Source organism: Salarias fasciatus, chromosome 10 (genome assembly GCF_902148845.1).
Source record: "Salarias fasciatus chromosome 10, fSalaFa1.1, whole genome shotgun sequence".
NCBI lineage: Eukaryota > Metazoa > Chordata > Actinopteri > Blenniiformes > Blenniidae > Salarias > Salarias fasciatus.
The window spans coordinates 9,289,716-9,314,993 of NC_043754.1; the positions used below are offsets into that span (position 1 = coordinate 9,289,716).

Sequence of the window (25,278 nt, forward strand, 5' to 3'; positions counted from 1 at the left end):
CAAATCAACAGCTTGGATACAGACACACACAAAAACACATCAAACACAACCACACTGACCGACACGTGCACATCCAGGCGTTCATCATGTGTGACCTTATCACTGAGCAACAGAAAATTGACTATTCTTATCATACTTTGCAGGGGCTCGTGGTCTTGGTGTTGTAATTTCAAAAAAAGATTTGCAAGGTGTGTAAAATGTGAATAAAAAATTCAAACTTGAAGCATTTCAAAAGATTTGTGTTTGCTTTAAGCCATGTGTGAAGCCAAAAAGAATGAGAAAACGGAGACCTTTCTTCCTGAACCGGCTGTATCCACGGTCGATACAGAGACCGGGAAAATAAATAAAGTACTGGTGGGTGTGCGATCCAGCTCCAAAAAAATGTTCACGAAAACAGGATGCACTCATCTGTAATCAGAATAAAACCACGTTTTATTCGCAGTGGGATACAAACACAGTTAAGAAGAAAGAACATTTCACTTTTTTCGTTGTATATTCCAGCCTCATTTTCAATCTCATGACTTTTCAGAATAGTTGGGACAGGAATGCAATCTTTGAAGAAATATAGCAGGAAAAATATCTCAAATAGAACAGTTAAGTGGCAACAGGTCAGTAATACAGCGTCTATATATTGTTTTTGGTTTTTTTTTTTAAGAATCAGATATTCTACCTGCGTCTGCTGCAGTGTTCAAGGCGAAATCTCTCCTCTTAGTTGGCTCATGACGTCTCGTGGTGAAGTTAAATGGTCAGCTGCTAAAAAAAAGGAGAGTGTAGTTAATAAAGCATCAAACTTGGATTTCATTTATTTTACAAACCAGAAGTCAATGTTTGCATCATTAAACTAACTGACATGAAAAAAACCCTGAATAATCCTCACAGCATCATATTTCTGTATATTTTTACTGCAGCTGTGTTTTGATATTTAGATGTTAATGACTTATTATTGATTCAAATGTTTACACCACTATTAAGATTAAACCTTTTCATAAATCTAGTGTTCATACATGTGCTGAACTCTGTATGGATCACAGGAAAAACTATCATTTACTTCTGCCAGTGGTTTAGCAGGTGATGTTAACAGCTGTTTGAGTATCTATCAGTTCAGTTTGATTTTCAGTAACAGTAATAATGACAGGGTGAGCTATGGCTCAGTCCTTTACGTTATACCGTAATTCACAGCGGAGCTGTTTGAAATTGATATGTGGCTGCGTTGTTTAAACGAGCACATCAGGAATGGTTTTGATTTGCAGAAGGTCACAGTGTAACACAACAAAAGATTAAAATGTCAGTGCGGCTGAGGTTTCGCGGCATCGCGGCGTTAATGCTCATTTACCTGTTTAATTATTCCGGTGTTTCCATCCTCTCTGCTCTGGCCATTTTGTTTAAACCTTGGCATCCTGTTCTCTGTGTGACCTTTGTGGCACGTGCACTGAATCCAAACAGTGAAAGAAAGCAGACGCACGCACACACACACACACACACACACACACACACACACACACACACACACACTTGCAGCAAAGATTAATTTGAATGATTGACAAGCAACCCAGCTCTGTTAATCAAGTTATGCTTACTCTGATTAGAAGCTTAATGTGAGTAAGATAACCTGGTTAAGGTGTTTACATGAGAGTTGCAATAATATGCGTATTGCATTAGTCTGGTTATAATTGAATTATTGGTGTGCATGTAAATGCTCTTTCTCTCTCTCTGGCTCATTTCCAGACACCAGTGTGTGTGTTTTATTTGAGAGGGGAATCTCTGTGTGTACTGTAGGTCTCCGCTGATCAGAGGAGAGGTGAGACATGAGCATGTGTGCAGCAGTTCATATGAAAGCCACCTGGCTCTCTCCAGCTCTGTGATTTATGCCTTTGATAACAACAACCCAGAGATGCTTTCAACAACAACAAAGTAGTGCTGAAGGATGACAACAATGGGACACTTGTCAGTCTGCAGATGAAAAGATGTCTTGCTAGGTGGCTGTCTCTTTTGTAACTTTGATAAATATTTCCATGCTTTGTTTTGTTTATTTGTCTGTGTTCCTCTATATCTTATCAAAGGTTATTGATGAGGCAAAATGTGAAGTGGAGTCAGTTTTCCATCTCTGACAGGATGCCTCCTTCATGTCACGCGGGATGACGGCAGTGTGCTTCACTGCCTCCCGCTATGACTTATCAACAAACTTATTTCCGCCGGCTTGTCCTTCCTAATGTCGTACCGTGACAGAAAATAACACACATATCTCAGATTCTTTTCTACATGGAGTTTCGCTGGGATTTTTCTGCGGTTCATCCTCAGAGATTTCATGATATTACATGAGTTGGTAAATTGCACAGGGCCTGTATTATTACAGTAAACCGCTGTGCATCTCAGACAGACCAGCTGGGGTAGATAACTCTTTATTTTTGCATACAAAACTACAAAAAATGTCATGAAGTTGACTCAAAGTTTGCCAAGAATCTCAGCTGTTGCAATAAGCCACACTAATTCAAAGTAGTGTTGCTGTTTCAAAAGCTTCATGGGGGTTCGAGCAGCAGGGAGGGTCAGTGGGATGCCTTTTCCCAGCTTGATTCTTTCCTCTTTAATTTTCTAGCGGGAAGCATCGTCGCAAGAAGTAAGTGAAGGGTAAAACTTACTTGTTTGATTAAAGCACTTTTTTGGAAAAAGAAAAACACCATAAGAAATACAAACGACATTGAAAGTAGACTTTACGTCAACAGCTGGAATCATTTTTGCTTCACATTCTCATTTATCCGTCATGCAGTAAGTCTGTGCATAAGTTTCAAACTCTCTGTCTGACGTGTGGAGTTTGCATGTTCTTCCGGTGCCTGGAAGAATTTCCTCTCGGTGCTTCTGATTCTCACCTCAATCCAAAGAAATGCTTGTTACATGTTGAGCTGAGGTGTGTGTGTGTGTGTGTGTGTGTGTGTGTGTGTGTGTGTGTGTGTGTGTGTGTGTGTGTGTGTGAGTGTGTGTGTGTGGTTTTTTTCGTCGTTGTGTGTGCCTCTGTGTTTGCGCTGTGACGGACTGGCAGCCTGTCCGGGGTGTACTCTGTCTCTCCTCCTGCGTTGGCAGCGACGGACTTCATTATTGCAGTTTAAACAAGTGCAATGCCATTTTCTCTGCCGCTGTACAAATTAAAGTACAACTTAGACCAACTAATCAATAATTTACTGCTTCCAGAGGGACCATTCTTCAACATAAATACTTTTCAGAGCCAATTTAGCTGTGTAGCTACTCCTTTTTTGCTATTTCTTTACTTTAAAATGATATTGTAATTAAAAAGTAGTTAATCTGGAGAAATGGGGCATGTTTAGCCATGGCAATGTATCTTTAAAAAGTTAATGTTGAAGATTGAGTGCTTTGTGGTTGTATTTATTAATATTTTCAAATGAATTGACATTTTCCTGGCTGTATGTTGTCCACCTCTCTCTCTCTCTCTCTCTCTCTCTCCCTCCCTCTCTCTCTTCCTCTCCCCATCCCATGTCTCGCTCTCCACTGCTCTTTGCTGTTCATTTTTCTCTCTCACCCTGTCTGGCCCAAAAACTGACTGTAGCTGCGGGCTGAAAGACTTGTTCACGCAGCTTTTCCTCACACCGAGTCATTGTGTTCAGCAGCTTAGCATGAAAACTCTGCTGGCCAACAGGTTGATCCTGGTTGATCCTAATACAGACTTTTATGAGCGACGTTTCTACATATCTTGTCCGTTTTCTATTTTTTCCCCCCAAATAGTGCTTTCGTAATTGACTTTCTTGTCAGTTTACATTAAAAATGAAGCTTTGCTGTATTTTTAAAACCTCATCGGCCTTCGCTGTCTCAGAGATGATCAAATCAGGATATATTTGAACCATATGGCCTCCATAGTCATATCCACTGTCCCTGGGCTCCTGCTGTGCATTACACATTTGACAGTCTTCTTATAGCAGACATGAGGGGAGTGCTCTGTGACTGATGGAGCTCCTTTGTCAATGACAGAGGAGCTGCTGCTGGCAGTTTTGGGCCAAAGAACAGTACAGATTACATTAACATCAGTCAAGCTGTTGTCAGACTAGTAGGACATAAATAGGCCCTTATTGATGCATAATGCAGCAACTTTTCATTGTGAGGTTTTCTGAGTAATAGGATCAGAAAGTGAGTCTGTGGTTGGCAAGGCGTTTGGCAAAATAGATGTGCGGCAACGTATCAGCAAAGTTGGATACTACGTTGAGAGTTTGAGCTTTTATTATTTGCATGAGATGCCAAAAAAAAAATCGAGATGTACACGGAGGTCAATATGCTGTTTGAGCCAGTATGAATCCGACTTGTGGTAGTTTTATGCCTAAAAGGCAATCAATGCAGTTGCAGAGAAGCATAAAAACATCATTAGTAGCTGTGATAGGGGCTGGAATTAGTCTGACCAACCACACCACCTCGCTTTCTCCTCTTCGCTGAATATCATATTGCTCTTAAAGCGCTCTGACAGTTTTGTAATAGAGAAAACAAAGCTTTTGACCCAGTCTGGCACCAGCGAAAATCCCAGGAAACCTTGACACAAAAATTGCACCGTGCGGTTTGATCATCACTGACACTGCCCCTACTGTGTTTCTCCTCCTACTTCAGTGCAGTCAAGTTCACACAGACTTAGAAAATACAGGTGCAGGTAGGAAAAGAACCGGTATGCACCTTAGAAAAATGCCACTTCACAGTCATAAAGCGCCGGTATGTGTTGTGTACTGTCATGAAAATAGAGCTTTGTGTGCTCCGGTGCCACATTTTTGCTCCTTCAGCATAAAACTGATGATTCTACGAATTCAAACGTTGTTTTTCTGTTTGGCGAGTTACTTCAGCTGAAAGTTTATTTCGAGCAGGGGAGGATATGTATACAGTTCAAGCATCGATTTCTAAATGTTAGTTAAAGTTGAAGTTAATGTCAAAGCTGTGAAAGCAAAAACAACTTCAGTTATTTAAATCACCCTTTTTTACTGTGAATATTTCAATAAAAGGGAAGATGGTGTGTGTGTGTGTGAGGGAAGACGACGTGCGTGAGTGTATTTGAGGGTCGTCACTCTTCGGGTCTAATCTTTCTTCCGCTCTGTGTACACTCCCCAAGAACGCCGAATTTTCTGTGCTACGGGCTCCAAGAGCGAAAGCTGAGGACAGTTCCCCGGAGTCCGGACACCAAGGCCCCCGGGCCTCCGCAGCTCATAAACAGATGTGTCCTTGTCCCCAGCCAAGCGCAGCCACTCAAGTGGCAAAGCAGGGGCCCAATAATTGTGAAGAATTGAAAGCTAAATATTGGCTTTATCTCCTCAGTAATAAAAGGGCCATGAAATTGATTTAATGCTGCAGCGCTTCTCTTGGGTGGCTTCTTACAGCGTGAGCACAAAACAATGAGCAGCAGCCATCTATTAATTAACCCACCTAATCCTGCAAAGTTAATCTCTCACCACAACTTTGCCCGCAACTAACTTCCAAGCCAGTGGGTCTATTGGGGGTGTCATGACAATGGCAGTGAGGGGAAGATGGATTCAGCACTTAAGAAAAGGGAGCGGGGGGTGAAAGGGGTGGCGAGCGGGTGAAACGCTTCCACACGAGCAATGGCGGGGACGGTGTAAGTGAAAATGCAGGGGTGCATGGCCGTCATTAGCATAGTATCAGAGTTGATTTGTGTTTTTGTGAAAAGAGGCGGAGAATATCATTTGAAGCCGCTGAAATCTGTTTCCCTCGCGGCGCCGGCTGCAGCGGCGTAAACCCGCTTGATTTTAGTTGCCTCTTTGTCGTCTTTTGTGTGTTATTTTCCCTCGCTGTCACCAAGCTACCTCAGTCTCTTATTCTCTCCTGAGCTGTTAGATAGTTGGGCAGGGAGGGGGTGGTGGTGGCGTTGAAAGTGGCATTTCTTTCTCTTCTTCGCCAGCCTGCCAGTCGCAGCATGATGGCACCTCGCACCCAACACGCACATTCATGGCCATATTGTGTCGACAGAGTTGTGAATTACCTCCGTCTCGGCCGGCTGATGAAAAGCTATGTGTTTTTCTCTTTGGCTGCGGCTCATCTGACCCTGCCCTCTCACCTCCTCGCGGCTCCCCCCTCCCCTCCCACGTCTCATCAGTCTTTTGTGCGAGCCTCTCTTGGTGGAATAGCTGTACAAGGCTGGCTCGGAAAATAGGTCACCCGCTGGTGCTCCTCTCACCTCCATAGCATTCAAAAAAAAAAAAGAAAGAAAGAAAGAAATCCTCCAAGGTGTCCTGTGCCATTTTGTCTTCAGAATATGGCCAAAGCAGTAGAAGAAGCACACACGCTCAGCCGGGAATTTAAAAATGGAGAAAAACTCCAATTGAGGAAAATTTGAAGATCTTTTTTTCTTCTTCTTCTTCTTTTTTTGCTCGTGAGGAAAGCATTTCCTGTGGAGATAATTTTAGGAGGCTGATTAGGCATAGACGTGTTGAGCCCAGAGTGAAGAATCTCATCACCACTACTAATGACATGCCATTCCTGTGCTGAGAGAGAAGCCCGGGCCCTGGGCATGGACTAGCCTCTGTCATCCACCTCCAGCTACTGTGTTCATTAAGGCCAACAATGTAATTACAATTCACAGATACTGCGTTGGCTTAATTACAGCCTGATTATTAAGCTGATATTTGCCGGAATATGCAGGCTCTTTAATATTACATTTATATTTTCATGCAATTAAAAGCCTTTATTTTATTAGTGTGTCATAAACTGACAATTTGGACAGATTTATGAAACGCGTATATAGACATACTTAAAAGCCTCCAGCGTCAGAAGTCTCAGCGTTGGAGTACTATGACTGTTTACACAAGAGTGTTTACAGAAGAAGAAGCAAACACAAGAGACTTGTTCAGTCTTCTCATAAACTCACAGATGGAAATCTCCTCTGAGTGACAAATCATCCAACAGATGCCTCCATCTGATTGTGGGAAATATTTATTTTTCCCATCGTATATCTTCCACCTGAATAGCCTGTTAAAAAAAAAAAAAAAAGTGGAATGCATTACAGTGGATTATTGCGATTCCATAGAAAGTCGCAGTAATTGGGAGCGCTCCCAAACAAAATGCAGGGGTAGTCCCCAGAGGCGGGGCTATTATGCCCATGTCTGCGCAGCTCAGAAGTGGCTATAATCTTTTATCCAAAGCATGTGACATAAACACCCCTGGAGCCAAATTCTTTCACTAATATAATCAGGGACTTAGCGGATTGCGAAACCCACTCAAATTCAGTTTACTCACAGTTTTATACTATAGATGAATTCAAATTAGAGGACAGCGTACTCTGTGGGAAAGCCGCTAATTGTATGTATTTGCTTTCATTCGTGGATTGTCGTCGTTACGTTTTTGTTTTTCTGATTCTTCTTCGCGCTGCAGGAATTCCTCCGGAGTGGGAGATCCTGCAAGATGTCAATTTTTGAACTTATCCTGGACTCTAGTTTGTATTTAGTTGCAATCTCTGGATTAATCAGTTATCTGTTATTGTTTTAAACATCTGTATTTTATCTGCCTAACGCTCCGCGAGTTGCTCGTGGCTATCGCTTCATCTCTGCGTGTGGATCAGTGGATCTGCGGGGTTTTGAATATCACAGTCGGTTCTGTAGGAGTCTGCTGATAGATGTCGCCCTGACATGAGCCCCCCCGTCTTTGACAGCTATAGTTTTCATCCCGTAGCTCAGCGCCGGTATCAGCGCTCTCCTGTAGCTCCGGGACGTTACTCATCCATGTGCAGGAAGTGATGCGTGTGTGTATATGTGTGTGTATGTGCCTGCAGGCTTCCCAGCGACAGCATATGGACCGGTGGCGGCAGCGGCAGTAGCAGCAGCGCGTGGCTCAGGTAGGGGGGCCCGTGGAAGAGGCGGCTACTTGGCGTACCCACAGAGCACAGGGCCAGGTAAACGCTCTGTCCATGTTCTGTGTGGCTGCTGCTCTCTTCAACTTCTCCCGCTCTGCTTCTCCCCATAGTCATAGCCCCCCCCGAGCCCCCACCCGCACACATTTCTAGCTCAGAGAGGCGCCTAGCAAAAATACACATCTGTATTTATACATCCTCCATATGCAATCCTAAATCTCTTAAAGGCATAATCTGCCATTTAAGACCCACTGAGGAACATTTTATCGACATTTCCCAGCCTTCAGGGATCCCCAAAACATAAACCACAACAGAACCGCTCTTTTAACCAAAGATTCTCAAATGGTTTTTAAAAGGGCTGATGGGATCCAGCCAAAGTTAGAGGGATTAAAATACAAATTAGCCCCAGTCGTGATAATGTAACCCTGTTTACATAGAGAGACAGAGGAAAAAAAAAAAAATCTTGAGAAAATCTGACTGAGAGGGGGTTTCTGAAGCGCTGTCTCCATGAAATGAGGATCCGAGGTCAAAAACATTTCAGATTGAAGCTACACTCAGATTTGTTTGGCCATTCAGAGCATGAATCAGATTAAAAAAGCAGATTTTACTCTGTGTACTCTTCAAATAAGTATTCTTGTTATTTCAACTGTCAAGATTAATATATCTCCTTGATATGTAATTACTATCCTTAAATGAAATAGTTTTTATTGCAGTGTCTTAATTTAATGGTGGATTATCTGTAGCTGTGTAGAGGACTTCAATGGTGTCACTTCACGCCGTAGTGATTCACAGAAAACCATAGTTTTCTTTTTCCTACCATCATCTGTAACCTTCACGTGTGTTCCCATCTATCTAATAAGGTCTAACTATTTTTCAAGTGAAAGTAATGACATAAAAATACTTATATACCTGTAACTAATCAGTATTTTCACGAGTGTTTTTGTATTCATGTACGGCTCACACCATGTAGCTAATTTGGTATTTTTTAAAGCTTGCTTCACCTCTGATTTCACCCATAATTTCAAAAGATATTCAAACCTTTTGACCTGCAAATCTTATTATTTCAGCAGAGAAAAAACTTGCTTTGAAGCTTTTTTTTTTTTTGCCATAGTTATGTTTGTCTGAACGATATGTCTTGAATATAGATCTGTTATAATAGATAAATACAAACACATGCCTTTGAGTAGAGAAAAGCACCTTTAGTTGAGTATTTTTGACCTCATTACTTCCACTTGTAACTGAGTACAATTTAAGCAAAGTAACTGCAGTTTTCTTGACTTCACCTCTGATTATTTTCGAGTGGAAGCTTCTTAAACATTGGATGCCTTTCTAATCACTGTCATGTCGTTCCTGCACTAAATTTGGGCTTATTCGGTTGTTGCTCTCTAAGTAAACACAGATGTTTAAAAAAAGAGAAAAAAAAAAAGAAAAAAATCAAATAGAAAGATTAGTCTGTGCCTCTGTGGTGTGCCTGTTGAGATCAGCTTAAACTACACACACTCCAGTAAAACAGGCTGAGTGTACACGTCCCCCCCCCCCCCACACACACACACACACACACAGATATACACACATACACACAGGCAAACGTCTGCCAAGAGATTTGTACCAAAAACAGGATGCAAGTTTCTTTCTGTCTCAAACAGCATTGATCAACTTGTCTGCTTCATTTAGACATCCTGCTTTTTTTCCACCCGTACAACTGTAGATCTTTCAATAGCTGTCAATAATAGCTCCCCTGACTGAACACACTGCCTGTAGGCTTTAGGGAAGAGTTGTCTCTCCTAATCAGACACACTGTTAGACGCTTGTTGGTGAAAATGTGTTTTAATTGTAACTCAGATGTTGTGTAGTGCGTGCGTGCGTGCGTGCGTGTGTGTGTGTGTGTGCGCGCGCAACGGCTCACAGATGCAGAGTCGGGAGACAATTGCTGTTGGATGTCACGTGATGTGAAGTGCACACAAAAACACACACAGCGACAGTACAAGTGGCTGCAGCGTATGCGTACTACCTGCACGAGTACAGACAAACAAATTTCACCCTCTTGTCCGCATTTGAGCTTAATTCAAATCAACAGAGGGAACACTGGAAGCCAATCAGGTGCTCTTTCTTTCACATCAGGCTATTTGATTTTGCATTTTCAAAACAAACAATTTTGCCCAACAATTGCGACGAACATCAGTAAGAAGCAGGAATGTTGATTTGGGGTTGGAGGCAGGCAGGAAGCAGGAGACGTGATGGCAGCCATTATGTACAGTTTAATTCTGACAGCTGCAAATGGAAGGGAGACAAGCAAATGATTATGAAGCGGGGCTGCGAGGAGGGGCGTTAGAGTGGAAAGCAGCGACGACACGGGCCTGTTTTAGAGGACTTAAACAGCCACCAGCCACGACGGCGTCGCTCAAAGAAAACTCCATGCTTCGTCATGGAAAAGCAAATATATCGATACACACCCTGGTGTGTGAGCGTCACTGTTCCCGGGCCCATAAAATATCTTTAGCTTGTTCCTGAAATCAGCTGTATCCTGTTTTTATTGCTCACATTCACGAACTGCTCTAAACTCTGGGAAAAGCCTCACCGGTGCATTTTTATGACTTGTGATTTTAAGGCAGCCACAAAAGAGATGTGAGGGATGATTTAGTGACCGTTTGAGGGGATGTTAATAACATCCTGCATGGATTAATGCGTTGAGTGGTCTTCTTCTCCACACAGACCAAACAGAGGACACAGATTGTTCAAGCTTGACCTTCCCCGCCGTGTATCGTCTGGGGATGTGGCTGCATCTCGGCCCCATCTTACGGTTTAATTTGCTGCACACTCGGCTCACTGTCAGCTCAGAAACAGCAATTCTGTCTCTTTTACTTTTTTGCTAAATTCTCTAATTTTAGTGCAGGGAGGGAGATTTTTTTTTGTTGTTGTTGTTGTAGATGGGGGGGAAAAACAGGGAAGGAGTCTTATGGATGACGTAAGGGTGGATTCTTTGTGCTTTGACTCCACCTACAGTTCCCATAGAGCACCACATACTGTAGGTACGTTTGTCTCCTCTGACCCACTAACAGAAAAGCAGGGGTGGTCGGATGTCAGCCTCGCAGAAAAACCACAGACGTCAGCTGGAAGGAAAAACATAATAAACATCCCAAGATATATGCTGAATATTCGCAGAAACCTTGTTGTGGAGATAAAAGCTTTGTGCGTGTACAGTGGGGCTTGTTTGTTGATTGTCAGACACACACACGCACGCACACACACACACATGCACATGCGCACTCACAATGTCGTGAATGTGGAAGACATTTTCCATCAGTGACAGAGGGCACTTTCACCCTACTCCTAATGCTCAACAGACAAAATGACAGCATGCTGACTCTCCTCTCTGTGACAGACCACTGCTGATGACAAGGTGCATTCTGGACCTCTCGCTGTGGCCCGCTCATCAGAGGAAACTACCGCAGCACCGTCTCTACTTGTGTACACAACAAACATGACAAAAGCGCACCCCGCTCTTATCTTTAATCTCATCGCTGAGCTTTAATTTTGCAGAATTAAACAGCTAATGACGTCTATTAACAGGAGCTGTACATTTCAAGGGAGGAATACTCGCCGGTTATCACAGCAGGAGAAAGCAAACACAGAGTGAACAGATCCTGCAGGCTGGCCAGGGCAGCATGTTTTATTTAGTAAAAGCCGAATCAAAGATGGTGTCAGTCCGGATAGTTTTTGCAAAGGTTGGCGCTCAGTCCGCATTTGAAGATGGATTTCGCCGCCCTGATCTCCACCAGCACCTCAAAAGTGCAAGAACAAGGACCAGTCTTGACTCATGTTTGCGGGGACGTTTGAGAGACTGTAGCTTCGGGCGAGAGGTAGATCAAAGAGAGCGAGCTCCTGCACAGAGTTTACGATCGCCCGGAGGTAGAGAGGTGCCAGCCTGTGCTCGGCTTCACAGGCCGGCGTTTGCAGTTTTGAACCCAGTTTGAGCTACGGCACGGTGCTGCTGGAGGTCGCAAAGGGTAGCCTCGTAATATCAGTCGGAGGGGCTGAACATCTGCATAGTGAGACCAGTAAGGAGGAAATTACTCATTTAGAGATGAGTAATGCATGCACCAGCACCTGGGCTGCACTTTGGACAAGTTTACTGCTCCTCTACTCTTCATATGAAGGATGAATCTACAAAAATGAGCCGGAGTTGCCACATTTATGGAGACTGACAGGCATTTTATTCAGCAGCTAGACATTTACAGCAACAATAACTTGCTTGTTGATATTCACAGTGAAAAATCATCTTTGAATACCTTGAATCAACATCCAGCTCACAAGCCAAACTGAGAATGTCACTGATTTATGCATACTTTCAAAGAAGGTCAGTCATGTTTGTTTTATTTTCATTTTAAAGTCGACTTATCTGAAACCTCCTGTGCACTGTCAAAGAGAAACTGAGAAAAATGCAGGTGATGTAGATGTTTCTGACAGTCCAGGGAACTTCACAGGTCCCAGTCTACTCTGGTTGAGTGTTTTCCTGAGTCCCTCAGAGCTCTCCGAGAACCTCAAATGTCAGTCCCGGATCTCGTCTTTACCTGCAGAGTACACAAAGCGCATTCGGCTGCGTTCACAGGTCTGGGTACTCGCTTTGTGTGGAATATCTGACTCGTGAAAGGTGCTCAAAACTGAAGTAGCTGCTTGTGGTCAGAGCCGTGCATCAATTGGACTGCAGTATAATTTTGCAGAGGTGTCTGTGCCAGATTTATTGGGACTCAAGATGGTGTTCTCATCATTTAAAACCCATTTGTCCCCTCAGTGAGTCGCTGCTCTGCTTTGTTCTCTTCTCTTCATTCCTGCTCTCAGTTCTTCCACATCTTTTTTTTTTTTTTCTTCATCAGTGAAAGAAGGAAACTCTTGTGACAGACATTTCCAAATTAAGATTATTATCAGTTTCCTCCCAACAAGCCCTGTGATCTTCAGCAGTGCCCAAGAGGAGACGAGGACTGGCTATGTGCACAGGGCTTAATCAGTCTGGCTCTTAGTGAGCTCGGGTCCATTTGTCCCAGATGCTAATCTGCAGAGCTCAGCTCTGAGGCCAGAAGCACTTTACATGTATTTGGTGCAAAATAACACGGGCGGGCACGCCAAGCCTTTTTTTTTTTTTTTTTTTTTTTTTTTTTTCCCTGCTTGGGTTTTTGTCTAAGGCCCAGGGAAAGATTTGACACATTGGGGAGGGCAAAGTGTCCCTTTGCACCTCCGCCACAAAGCGGCGGCTCTCACAGCTGTGGGGAGCAGATGCTCGGAGGTTACAGGCTCGGGCCTTCAGGGACATCACCACTCTGCCCTCCAGGGGCTGCATACATAACACACTCTCCAAAGAAAACTTAATCCCACTATATTTTGTCCTCAGTCATGGAATACAGTGCTGCTTGCAGATTCTATTTGTATTGTGCTTTTATTTCAAAGCACTGCTTTGCCCGTTTTTAACAGTTTTCACATCAAAATATAAAAAGGAGGAATATAACCCCGAATCTATTAGCATGCAGTGTCTGAGCACATACTGCTGTACGACATAACTCCTCTCTCAGTTAATTGGTGGATTCCCCTCTCTGTATCAGAGTGACCATTAGAAGTAGCCTGTATCACTCTCAGATTTCACTCACAGTGAGTCTTAGATTTCCTCCGACCACTTAAGCCCGACCAGACATGTTTGAAAAAATGTGTTCAGGCAAAAGGCCAGTGCTGTCAGCCCTGAGCCCGCTCACGATAGGATAATCTGTGCCGACTGTCGATAACTGAGTGCCCTTTCTCAGTCCCGACTAGACCAGATCCCTCGCAGGTTAAAATCTGCATTAAAATCATTTAGTGTGGTCTTTTGTGGGTTTCCCTGCAGCAAATTAGTGCAAACTGATTTACTACACTGTTGCACATTGTTTTACCCACTGAGTCAGTGTTCCCATTTCTTCCTCCCCAGTGTGACTTTCCGCAGTCGCTCCCCAAACCAAGGTTCAAGGCAAATATAAATCAGTAGCTCTGTTGAGATTATCCATTACTGGAAAGCACAGCAAGAAAAGGGAAAAGCAGGCATAAAATGAAAGTAAAGAAAACAGAGGCCCGAGTATGGGTGAGTAAATGCAAGAAGAAATCATCTGTTAAAATTCATTAGCCAAGCTTCTCTGAACACAAAATGACAAGACATTAAATATGTATTATTTATGAAATGTCTGTGCTCTCTGAAAAGGGTGTCTAGTGCTGTTAATTACTCAGCCATTCATTCAGAAAAGATTATTTCAAATGGAAAGTGAAAGCAAGGCTAGACAGCAAAAGAGCTGTTAGTTTCTTTCACGCTATTTTTAAATGACATTGGTGAAAATGGAAAAGCTAATTATGGTAGCTCTAAAATTCAAAGCTAATTTGAGGAGCAGCATGTCAGGTTTATTGACATCTTCTGTAGACTGATGTGGTTTGATGGCCACCGAGGAATCTCCGTGGCGCCACCAGGGAGAGGAGAGGAGTGGCTGCGTGAAAAATCCCTATTTACAAAAATGAAAATAACTCGTGGTGATAGATTGTCGTATTCCCCAATCCCCTGCTTTTCTCAGCTGCATGATAAACAGGTGTGTTCATGTATATTCAAAGTCTTATTGATGGAAACTCTTTGATGATCACAAGTGACAATTAAAGCCTTTTAAGAAACTTTTGTTGGAACGTTAAAGGTGTTTTTTCATTATTATTTTTACTTGAGGAGCCACAGGTTGCTAATTTAAAAAAGTGCGTCCTTGCGGTATTTAAAATGAGGATAACCGCAAAGTTGCTCCAGACCACCAAACTCGAGAAAATATTTTCCAGCTCCCGAAGTCTCGAGAGGCCATATTTTATGATCAGTGTGATTAGTTTTACTCTCCAACTAGTGAGAAAAAGAGAAGTAATGGTTTCAGGGTTTGTGATTCCTCCTTAAAGGCAGTCACCTGGCAAAGTGGGAACGAGAACAGGGCATTTATCCACTTAAAGAGAGCCACCCCGATGATGCCAGTAACAGATGACTGCGAGACACTCCCCTCTCCATCGCCTCACAGCCGGCGTTGGTCACCGAGGGCAGGAAGGGAGAGGGGGTGGGGGCAGGGGAGATAATTATCAGTATAAATGAAGCCCTGCAAACGATTCGCACTGCTGGGTCCCCTGATCTAGTCTCCAAGGCAACCTCAACACGCTCATTTGTTTTGTAGATGAGTAATTACATCCAATTAGTGGCCAGTGGAAAAAAGGAGTCCAAGAAAGGCCCATTGTTCTGGATAGATTGTGTGAATATTAATAGTGGGACGGTCTGAGGCGCAGTGATATGATTGGTGATACTAATGCAGCTGTGGGCACACTCTGCCCAGTCCCATCCTGCATAACAGATCAGATAGCCACTGATGAAAATATATGGCTTTGAGAATGTGCGCCTGCATGTTTGTGCCTGAGCCGGACTCCCATCCAGCTGCGCGCACGAAGCCAACAAAGCCCTTTTCTTACCTGAGCCTCACACAGCTGCACACTGAGCGCGCTGTCAGCCCTCCAACGCCGCAAAACTTGGACACCTCTGGAGAGGAATTATTTTTAGTGCATTTCTTTATTCATTTTCACCTGATAGTTCTTTGTTTTTTGTTTGTTTCTTTTGGAGTTTTTTTTTGTTTTTTTTTTTGTTAATGGGAATTGACAATTTACAAATTTTGAAATCAGGTTGGCATGTGTGGGTGAATTATTTTTGAATCAGGATGATTTTCTGGTTACATTTGCTCAGTTGTGTTTGTGAAAAGATTTGTGATGAACTGATGCAGGGTTTTCATATAATAACTAAAGAGTTGTTTTTTATATCATTTTGTTAGTTCAGACTGAGTTCTTGATTACATTTAGACTTTTTCAAAAAGGATTATTATCTTACTTTTAAACATTTTTATTGTTAAAGGATTCATGTTTCAAATTATATTTAAAAAGCGCACAGTCACTGAATGTCATGATTACTATGGTTCAGTTAAGACTAAAAAAACTATAAAAACAAATATTAAAATAACTACAAGTCAGGTGAATAATTTAACGGTCACGACTTATGGACGGATGTCCTTTGTTGATCGTGTTGCTGTTTGTAGACTTTAGAGGAACTTTTAACAAACATCAAAACTTCTTATTAACTTGATTTTTTCATTTGGTTTTATTATATTATTATTTTCTTATTGGATTTTAGACATATTTTCATATCAGACGCAACCAAATGGTTGTTTCTTCTTTTGCATAGCTTCCTCTCATGTCAGGAAAGTTATCAGTTGTAATTATGTTGTCAATCGTCAATCTCATTGATACAGAAAATGATACATAAAATTATATTTTATTGTTAATATGTCAATTTGTTTAACACATCAAATTAACTCAAAATAAATGCAGGTGATTCACATTGTTACGGTTTTATAATGGAACTAAACTGTTAAATTCTTCGCATTCATCAGCGCATTGACTCTAAACTATCTTTTCTTTGACGACCATTTACTGTGGGATTTTGAACTTTGACTTCTGTATGATAATAATAATCATAATAATATAGATCATAGGAATTGTGTCAGCTTTATACAGTTTAAGATGTAAAAACGTTAAATCGCGGTCTCATTCGCTTGATATATATTTAGAAGTCTTCTTTATGAATGCTCAGTCACACCGTTTGTGCTATTGTCAAATGTTTTCCCCCCATTATAATTATTCCATTGATCCAGTATTCCTCATTAGCAAGGCCAATCAATTTTCAGTGACATTTGTCTAAGTGAAGTAAATGGAATGATTGCTTCTTGAGCTTTGTTCAATGTGTCAGGCATTATGTGACGTACGTGGGAAGCCTGCCCTATTTGGAGCCTATAATTTGATGAGTGGGCAGACAGCCCACAAGTGGTGAGATCAGAGTGCTAAAAAGCATCGGCGGGGAGAAACATGGCTGGTGCTTACATTCCATTTGGCAGAAGTGGACTGTCTCACTCTGAATGGGGAGAGGTGAAGTGGCTTTGAATGGCTGTTCGCTCCAGGACCCAAATAAAAAAAAAAAATACCAAAAAAAACACACGCATCCACACACACACACACAAAAAAGAAACAAACACACAGCAGGGGAAACCCAGCATGGAAAAGCCGGTGTCACCAATCTCAGTCCCTCCTGAGTAGATTAACTCTCTTATCAAAGAGGTGTGAGAAGGAGCAGTTTCTTTTAATTGCACTCTTTATATGAGCAGCTTGTCTCAGATTAAGAGAACAAGCAATAAATGTCACAGCGACTTATTGCTGAATGACATTTTCTAAACTGTTGATAATCCACCATCTGTGTCAAAGAAAGAATCATTGGAGGAGGCCAATCTGAGACGTGCTCAGAGTACTTAGTGCACTTCAGAATGCTTATCATCAATAAACATGAATGTCTCTGTATCTCATTCACATAAAAAGCTTATCAGTTTTTATTGGTCAAAAAAGAGGGGCTTTAAATTAATTATTGATCGGCGCGCTTTGTGTTTCTCTTCATTTAAATGACAAAAGCTTCCTTCAGGTATGTCACCCAAGAACTGCCGGTTTGAAATGAGAAATGTATTGACCTGTTTTTTAATGATTCTTCAGTTTTATCTCACTCCTTCAGGATTGCAAGCAAACATAAGGACAGGTCAATTATGCAAAAGCCGAAAGCATCAAAGTTGTGGCTTTTTCTGTATGTTTTTTTTTTTTTTTTTTTTTTTTTTTTTTCCGTGTGTGTGTTTCGTGCTTCGGGGGCCGGGCGCCGCCTCCACCCAGTGCAGGGCCAGAGAGTGTTTGCCCACCATTGTAGAGCTAGCGTGCAGGACACTGCTGAACATTTCCAACATGGTCCGTGTGCCGGGGGGAGGGTGTGGAGGGGGGGGATGGAGCGGGCCCGGCCACATGGCTTGAGCTGCTGGGGGCGGGGGGGGAGATGTAACCTCAAACTGGTGGGAGACCCCCGCCGCGCTGTGCTCAACAATCTGGACGTTTGACTTTGACGGTGCAAAACGTTGATTTCCACAATGATGGAGTCCCCCCCATCCCTCCCCTTCCCCCTCCTCCCCAATCCCCCCCCACCCCACCCCACCCCCCTATACTGTATCTCCCAGGCCTCCCCGATTATGGGTTTTACTCTGCGCCCAGTGACCAGAGGGGGGGGCCCTGCTCCTTTGCTGACTATGGCTCCCTGGGGCCCCAAGCGGCTCAGATGCTGCACAGTGAGCATGCCACCTCCGCCTGCAACTCCCCCCTACAGCACCTACACAGCCCGGATCAATTTAAGAACCCAGGTTTGTATATGAGCATCTATCTCATCCACGTTTTGGAACTTTTCCGTTTGATTCATGACATTATTCCATGCAGATGATCTAATCCTCCTTTTTTTTTTTTTTTAATACTTTCTCTTATTTTTATTAAGGAGAAAAAAAATCCCCCTTGAAAAAAGAAAATCTAGATAAAAAAAAAAGAAAAAGTCTTGCTGACAAAATAGCATATTGCATGCTCTTCCTACTTTTTCTTCAGTTTATAGAGTAGATTTTTTTTTTTTATTTGTCTGTTTCTTTGTGAAGTTATGTTCCTGCCCCTGCTTGCACATACGGGGCCGACACACACAGAATGTAATCCTTCATTTGCATGAGAACAAACAAAAAATACACAAAACCTACTGATGCTGTCGGAGAGTACACTGGCCTCAGATTATGTGAATATCGAGCAGCGAAGGAAAGAGTAAGTGTGGGAGTGAGTGCCATCTTCCCGCCGCGCCCTTTCAGCATTTTAAGTGTAAGAATGATTGCTCGTATTATTAGCGTGTGAAATTGGGAGAAATGCTGTACAATGTTGAACACTACAGCCATTAACTTCACAACACGAGCACATTTTCATCCTCTGTGCTTTTTTTTTTCTAATGTTCTCCTCTTGATCTTATGCAATCACAGTTTTGAAAAGCAGAGGATGAGATTCCACCAACAAGAAAAAACACTTCACATTGTGGTTGTAAATTCATCTTGTTTTTTTTTTGTTTTTAGAGCAGACAGCACTTTTTTTCTTTCCCTTTTTTTTTTTTTTTGTTTTTAATTCCAATATCTACATGCTCATGATCGCGTTTGCACTGGCATGACGTACCACCAATCTCAAGCAGCTGTTAAAGTACAGAAAATGTGATTTGAGAGATGTGTTTTTGGGACAGTGTAGATTTAAAAACGCAATATTTTTTTTGGCTCCGTGCCTCCTCATACGGTGTCGCCACTTAAATAAAACGATCAAAGAAGAAGCTGTTATCCTGTCAGCCGCTCTCATGAAGTGATCTCTAAGTTTGGGGACGGCTCTCCCTGTAACGGTGAAAGTGTTGGCCAGATGCCCCTCACAGATGTTGGTGGGTTTTTTTTTTTTTTTTTTTCTTTTCACAGACTGTCTGAGTATGTTTTGGCTCTGAAGAGAAACAGACAGATTGAAGACAAAGTTTGAAAGGTTTGCAGCTGTAGTATCTGTGTCACGACTGTCCTGCCAACACTTTCCGCAGGAAAAAAAAAAATGGCCCAAATCTGACTTTAGGACATGCAGTGTGAACGTAGCCGCAGCTTATCGGACTCTTTAATTGGGTACGTGGAGGGAAAACAGCTGCACGCTGACGCCACTGCGTCTTTTGGAGCTCAGTGGTGAGTTTCAGTGTCTTGACAGGCATCGTGAGAAAAGAGCGGAGAGGGTTTTGTGCTACAAGCTAGCCCAGTTTCTCCGTCAGCAGCCGCTGTGGAAGTCAGACGATGCAGACATTGCTGGCAAAATATTCTTCAGCTGTTGCAGGCCTGTCTCACCTGGAAAGACACGCTGAAATGCCAAGCCAGCCGGCGTGGCCTGATTGCACCGAAACGTGGTTTCATGTTCGAGCTGTCTCAGGAAAAGACGTCAAATTTGCAGCCAGCTTTGACCCTAATTATATGAAATTCAGAGACAACGATAGTGTTTATTTGGTTGTTTCAAGCAGACAAAAGGCAAAGTTAATGATAATCTTCTAATATAAGGGATTTTTTTTTAATAAATGGGGCCTGAACTGGAGGTCAGCTCAGGCTGCACAAGTTAATTCAGGAAGAATAAAAAAGAGTCTTCAGACAATCCGTTATAAATCTGAACCTGCAGGCCGGCAGGATGGCATGGCACAGTGTAAAAAAAAAAAAAAAAAAAAACAATAACTGCAACGTTTGAAACTCACTGCTATTCCTGATTCATCCACTGCTTGTAGACACAGTGTTTCATTCACAACTAGCATCACATTCATCGTTTTATCCAAACATATGTGCCTCTCAAGTGCTAAAGAGAAAAGCATCAGAAATATGTCACAATAAAATGACACTCAGGGCTGAATCTGTGCCCCACACTGCATTAAGTGTTGTTTTAGCCCCCAAAGCGAAATGCACCACCAGTGCAGCCCCCACATTTCCATGATGGGGGGAGAGAGAGAAAAAAAAAAAAGCAATTTCACAGAGAGAAGGGTGAACCACACTCCAATAAAAATCATCAGTCGTAGGAAATGAGGATTGCCATTTCAACTGAAAAAATCCTTAATTATATAATAAGCCAGCCTACTGGGAACTGTGCAGGCAAGATAAGAGCGCTGGCTGTTCGGCGTTTAAAGTCCTTCCAGTTAAACAGCAGTGTCAACTCCTCTAGATGCGTATTTAGGGAGATGGCTGCATTTTTCCAGAGCGCGGGATAGCCCAGGCATGTTTTCAGGTACTTCTTAATGGACCCGACCCGTCTGGTACAGCTTTGATCGACAGCACAGCGATATGTGAGACAAGGTGACAACGATGCTTAGTTGACATTAACACTTTGGATATACTACTGTCGCACTCTGCTTTTTTTTTTTTTAAGTTGTTTTTGTGGTTTTTGTTATTTTTTTTTTATGTGTTCTACAAAGACCTGCTCTCAGGCATCGCAGGGTTCACGAGCTCATATTTACACAAGATCGAGCATTTTCTGTGCTCGGAAGATTTTTCTTTTTAATGCAGCTTTACGGGGTTTTTTTTTCTTGGCAGACTGTCTGTGAATGAGGGTGAAACGGAGGGTTATGTGAAGCTGACAGCAAAGGAGATTGCTGTTAAGAGATCACTGCATTTGTCCCCCCCCCCCCCCCACCCCCCATCCCCGACTGTTTTTTCTCCCTCTTGTGTTGCCGGTGTTATTGGCCTTCAGTACGCATATAGATTTTCAAAAGGCGTTTTATTAGTCTGAGTTGCTCTGACTCACAGGCCAAAGGTGGTAAGTCATGTACAGTGTTTCTTCTTTATCCCCCGCTGAGTTTGGACCTGCAGATGAACTCGGGTCAAACGTTTCTACCCCCCACCCCCCCCCACCCCATGCCTCCTTCACTTGCCTTGACGTTCCTCTTCTGCCTGCGCTGGAAGTTACTGTGGCAGATGGGAAGTGCCGAGAATATTCAGAGAACTCTTGCTGGTGCCTGCTAATCAGGTCATAGAAGAAAGCAGAAGTAGACATTGAGGGTTGCTTTCTAATTTTTTTTTTTCTTTTTCTTTTTTTTTTTTTTTTTGGTGGGTTTGAAATGCTCAAGAGAAATTTCACACCTTTAATACTATAATCCTGTGTTACTCTTCTTATTCAGCAGCCAACGTTGTTTTACAAGTCCTCCTTCACATTATGCATGACAACATTTACACTGCAACCTTACTAGTTTATTAGCATGGTGGAAGTTTCCTTAGCGACGTGCTTGTTTTTGTGTTTTGTGCATGATTATATAAAAGTGAATGTTACTCCTGTGCATAATACACACAGCATGTAGATTATATTTAGAATATCATACTGGATTCAGCCTTGATTCGGTTTGTTTAAAATCACATTAAACGAAACCCATTTTTGTCACATGGAATTGAGTATTTAGCCTGGAGTAAGCACGTCCTTCGAGACAAACAAATGAATCCAGTAATGTGTTCTTCTTTGATTTAAACGTGTCTGGTTGAGCCGTAGCATATAAGAGCCGTGCCAGTCCGCGTCGGGCGTTTCTGAGCTGCTCCGCTCCTTGCTGTGTTTGTACGCAGGCACCAACCCGTCGAGGCCCGGAGGCTTCCCTGGTGCTAACAGTCCAGGGCCCGTGGCCGACCTGTATGGACCCAGCAGCCAGGATTCAGCTGTGGGCAACTACATCAGTGCTGCTAGCCCTCAGCCTGGCTCTGGGTTTGGCCCCAGCATCACAGTAAGTACTCCAAAATCCAGGATTTCTGTCCTGTCTGTGTGCAGCCCGAGCTCAGAGTGCCACCACTAAAATCAGACACTAAAAAAATGCAGTGGGTCTTTGATTGTGACGCCCTGTAAAACAAAATTATGCGTTTCTTTTATATATGAACAGTCGACCTTCTTTCTTCAGCTGGACTGATTAAAGGAAAATCTCAGAAAGCCTTCTAAAACTCCACAGTGCAGGCTGAGGGTTCAGTTCATCTCTCTGCAGAGGACTCGGCTGTCAAGTTCACAGCATCTTGTACATCAGGGTAAAACCCCGTCTTAGCTCTGAAAGTTATCCGTGTCAAATGCAAATGTTGATTCCCCTTAGCTGTTCCACAAATCACCTCACTTCAGACCCTGTGTCACCTCCCCGGAACAAATTTCTTTTATTTTTAGAAACCCATCTGTCCCTTCGCTTGAGTTTGCTCCACTGCTAAGGACAGTGCTTCCAAGCAGGATCCGTCTCTTCCAGTGTCCTTGTCCAGGTGTAGCAGCTCAGTAGCAGCTCAGCCACGTGCGCCACAGCGTTTTTTTTTTTTTTTTCCCCCCGCTGGTTGCCATGTCAACACACAAGCACAGGAACTGGAGAGGCAAGTGGAGGTGACAGCGACAAAGAGGTGCTCCCGGTCTGGACCATGTGTACAGATTTTTGTGGATGAAATGGAATGTGTGTCCCGGCACTGTGAGGTGAAGCGCAGCAACCTGTTAATAATCCTGTCTTCCTCTCACTGGAATCACAAAGAAGGCACTTTTCAAAAAAAAATGCGCTAGAAGTCGCCTTGACAGGGTTAGTGATATCAAAATGCACTAGTATTCTCATTTCTTGTACTCATAATCATACAGATTAAATGCATAATTCTTTACTCCTCATTTAAGTCACTGTTCCATTGTTTTGTCCACTTTAAATCGGCGACTACTCAGTGACACAGTCGGACGTTAACATCTCGTTCCAGCTGATTTAGCCTTCAGCCCTCACATCCAAAATGGCAAAGCTCAAAAGTATTCAATTTCAAAATTTGGCACTTTGCAATAATGGAGGAACAACTCGACAATTCCAGACGGACGAGCAACAAGAGAGGAAAAACTCCGAGGCGGCAGCTTTCTGCCTGGACCTGTGGGGGTTAGAGGGTAAGAGAGGAGAGGAGCCGACAGAGAGCAACAAACAAACAAGTTGACATCAGACAGAAAGCTGCAGACCAGAGATCCTGCAGGGAGGCGCTCAGACACATAAAGTTAATGACACCCTCCCCCCAAAAAAATGCCTTTTTTTTTTTTTTTTTTTTTACCTTACTCAAATGTTTGTCCACCTTGGACCTCACCAAATAATTAATCCAGAATGTTCCTGTGTGATTTTTATGGTCCTTAGCGAGGAAACAGCAGGGCTCGGTCCTCCGAGCCCCGGCGGAGCATGTTTGTGCTGCTTTACACGACTGAACCGAGTGACACAGTCGAAGCCATAAAAGAAAAATAACACCTGCTTTCTGAAAGAAGTTAATTAATGCACGGCTTAACTCAGATGGAGGAGCGGCTGCCCCATTAGCACCGTGAGCTAGCACCCAGATTTAAAGCGTGAAGACGCCCCTTCAAACTTTATGGTCCGCGTCATTATCTTGAATTTCCTGCTACACTAAGAGGAAGTATGAGGAATATTTGGCTTTGCTTGTGTGCTTTTTTATCTGTGTGCGAATTTCATTTGTACCCACGTATTTCATATTTGAAGACGAGATTAGAAACGTTTTATCTTTTTCTTTTTCTTTTTTTTTTCCTTTCCCCCTGTCTGTTCGCCGTCTTCTGCAGCCGTGCTTTTTAGACATGCTTTTGTGGCAGATTGTGACTTACATTGTGTTTTGGAATCACAAATTGCATTCACACTTTGTGCCTGTCTTTTGTGAGGAACAGTGCAGCAGATTCATCACGCTGTGCGGCACATTGAATCAGTGGGACTGAGAGTAACAGCTCACCGAGGATGACGCCAAGCGTCGCGTAGCTGTAATAAAGCTTCGGATAGAGCCGCTCAGACCAAACGCACAAATGGCTCACGATAAGGTTAAAGCTCATCTTCATTTTTTACAAGCGTGTGTAATTGATTTATGAAATCTATGCAAAAAAAAAAAAAAAGGAAAAAAAAAAAAGCCAAAACAGAGAAAATATGTCCTGTTTTCTTTTTTCGCTTTCTAAGCAAAGCCTCTCTTATTAATTGTTTTAGGTCTGCTGGCTATCCGCCATAATCTGCTGGCCTCAGTGTAGGAAGCAAAATATTTGTTATGAAAGACCAGGCTGGCTCGTTTTCAAGGCAGATTTAGCAGCAGATAGTTTACAGATGGAAATGAAGCCATTTGTTTCTATTATTTTCCGTTTGTTGCAACAGTTTGTGACTATAGCTTATCGCTGCATTAGAAAATGCATAACACAGGGCCTTTAATCCAAAAAAAAAGTGCTCAGACTGTGTCATGTGAATGTTCAGCCTCCCGTCACGTTGAGCCCTTTACTGCAGTATATGAAGAGAAAATGTTTCCCCGATGCGGTGTCTGTGAAAGAGACTTCAGTAAAAATAAACCAGTAAATCCTAATAAGGCATCCTTATCAAAGCTTTGTTAAATCTGCCAAAATTTACAAAAAATACAATTTACTAGATTTGTTTCCACGGATATTTAGCTAATGAAGGCTGAAACGGCATGTTTGTGTGAAATTCCAACATGATCCAGATTCCTTTTTTTTTTTGTGATTCCCTTACAGAATGTCAGCGTGCGCCTTTGATACCGCTACACACTAAATCACCACTCCAGAATTACCCCGCGAATCAAGCAGAGTGCAGCGGAGCGCAGAGGTGACGCGGCAGCCCTCTGACTTCCTGCTCCCCGCGAGATGATCTCTCTATTCAGAACATTAAAATAGGAAATGAATCAGAACTAAAATGTGCTTTATAATCCCCTCTCTTTAACCGAGGACGCCGGCGAACTGAACGCGCGTGAAGATCGTCATATCTCACAACCTCATGGATGAGTTCAGATCCACCGATTTTTGTCCCTCTGTCTCACGCTCCGCTGACTTCATTAATCCCTTTAGCCGGTATGAAAACAGCTACTGTGAAGAAGCAGTAATGAACTTAACCGTTTTCTCTCCCCCTCCGCCCCGTGCAAGACAATTAGAGTGCAATTAGTTGATTGAGGTGATAAAGACAAATAATCGCTTCTGAAAGTGCTTCTCTTTTC

General features: G+C 42.8%; 1 protein-coding gene across 5 annotated transcripts in view; it reads left to right on the forward strand.

Moving 5' to 3' along the window:
- The window catches only part of msi2b (musashi RNA-binding protein 2b), a 260,983-nt gene that overhangs the window by 228,718 nt on the left and 6,987 nt on the right, over positions 1–25,278 (forward strand). The window contains exons 11-13 of one of the 5 annotated variants that reach the window (XM_030100199.1): positions 7,760–7,879; positions 17,947–18,126; positions 21,886–22,040. In XM_030100199.1, coding sequence (XP_029956059.1) covers positions 7,760–7,879; positions 17,947–18,126; positions 21,886–22,040 — 455 coding nt within the window. The remainder of the gene's footprint in view (positions 1–7,759; positions 7,880–17,946; positions 18,127–21,885; positions 22,041–25,278) is intronic. The other 4 variants (XM_030100200.1, XM_030100201.1, XM_030100202.1 and 1 more) reach the window with 4 other exon arrangements.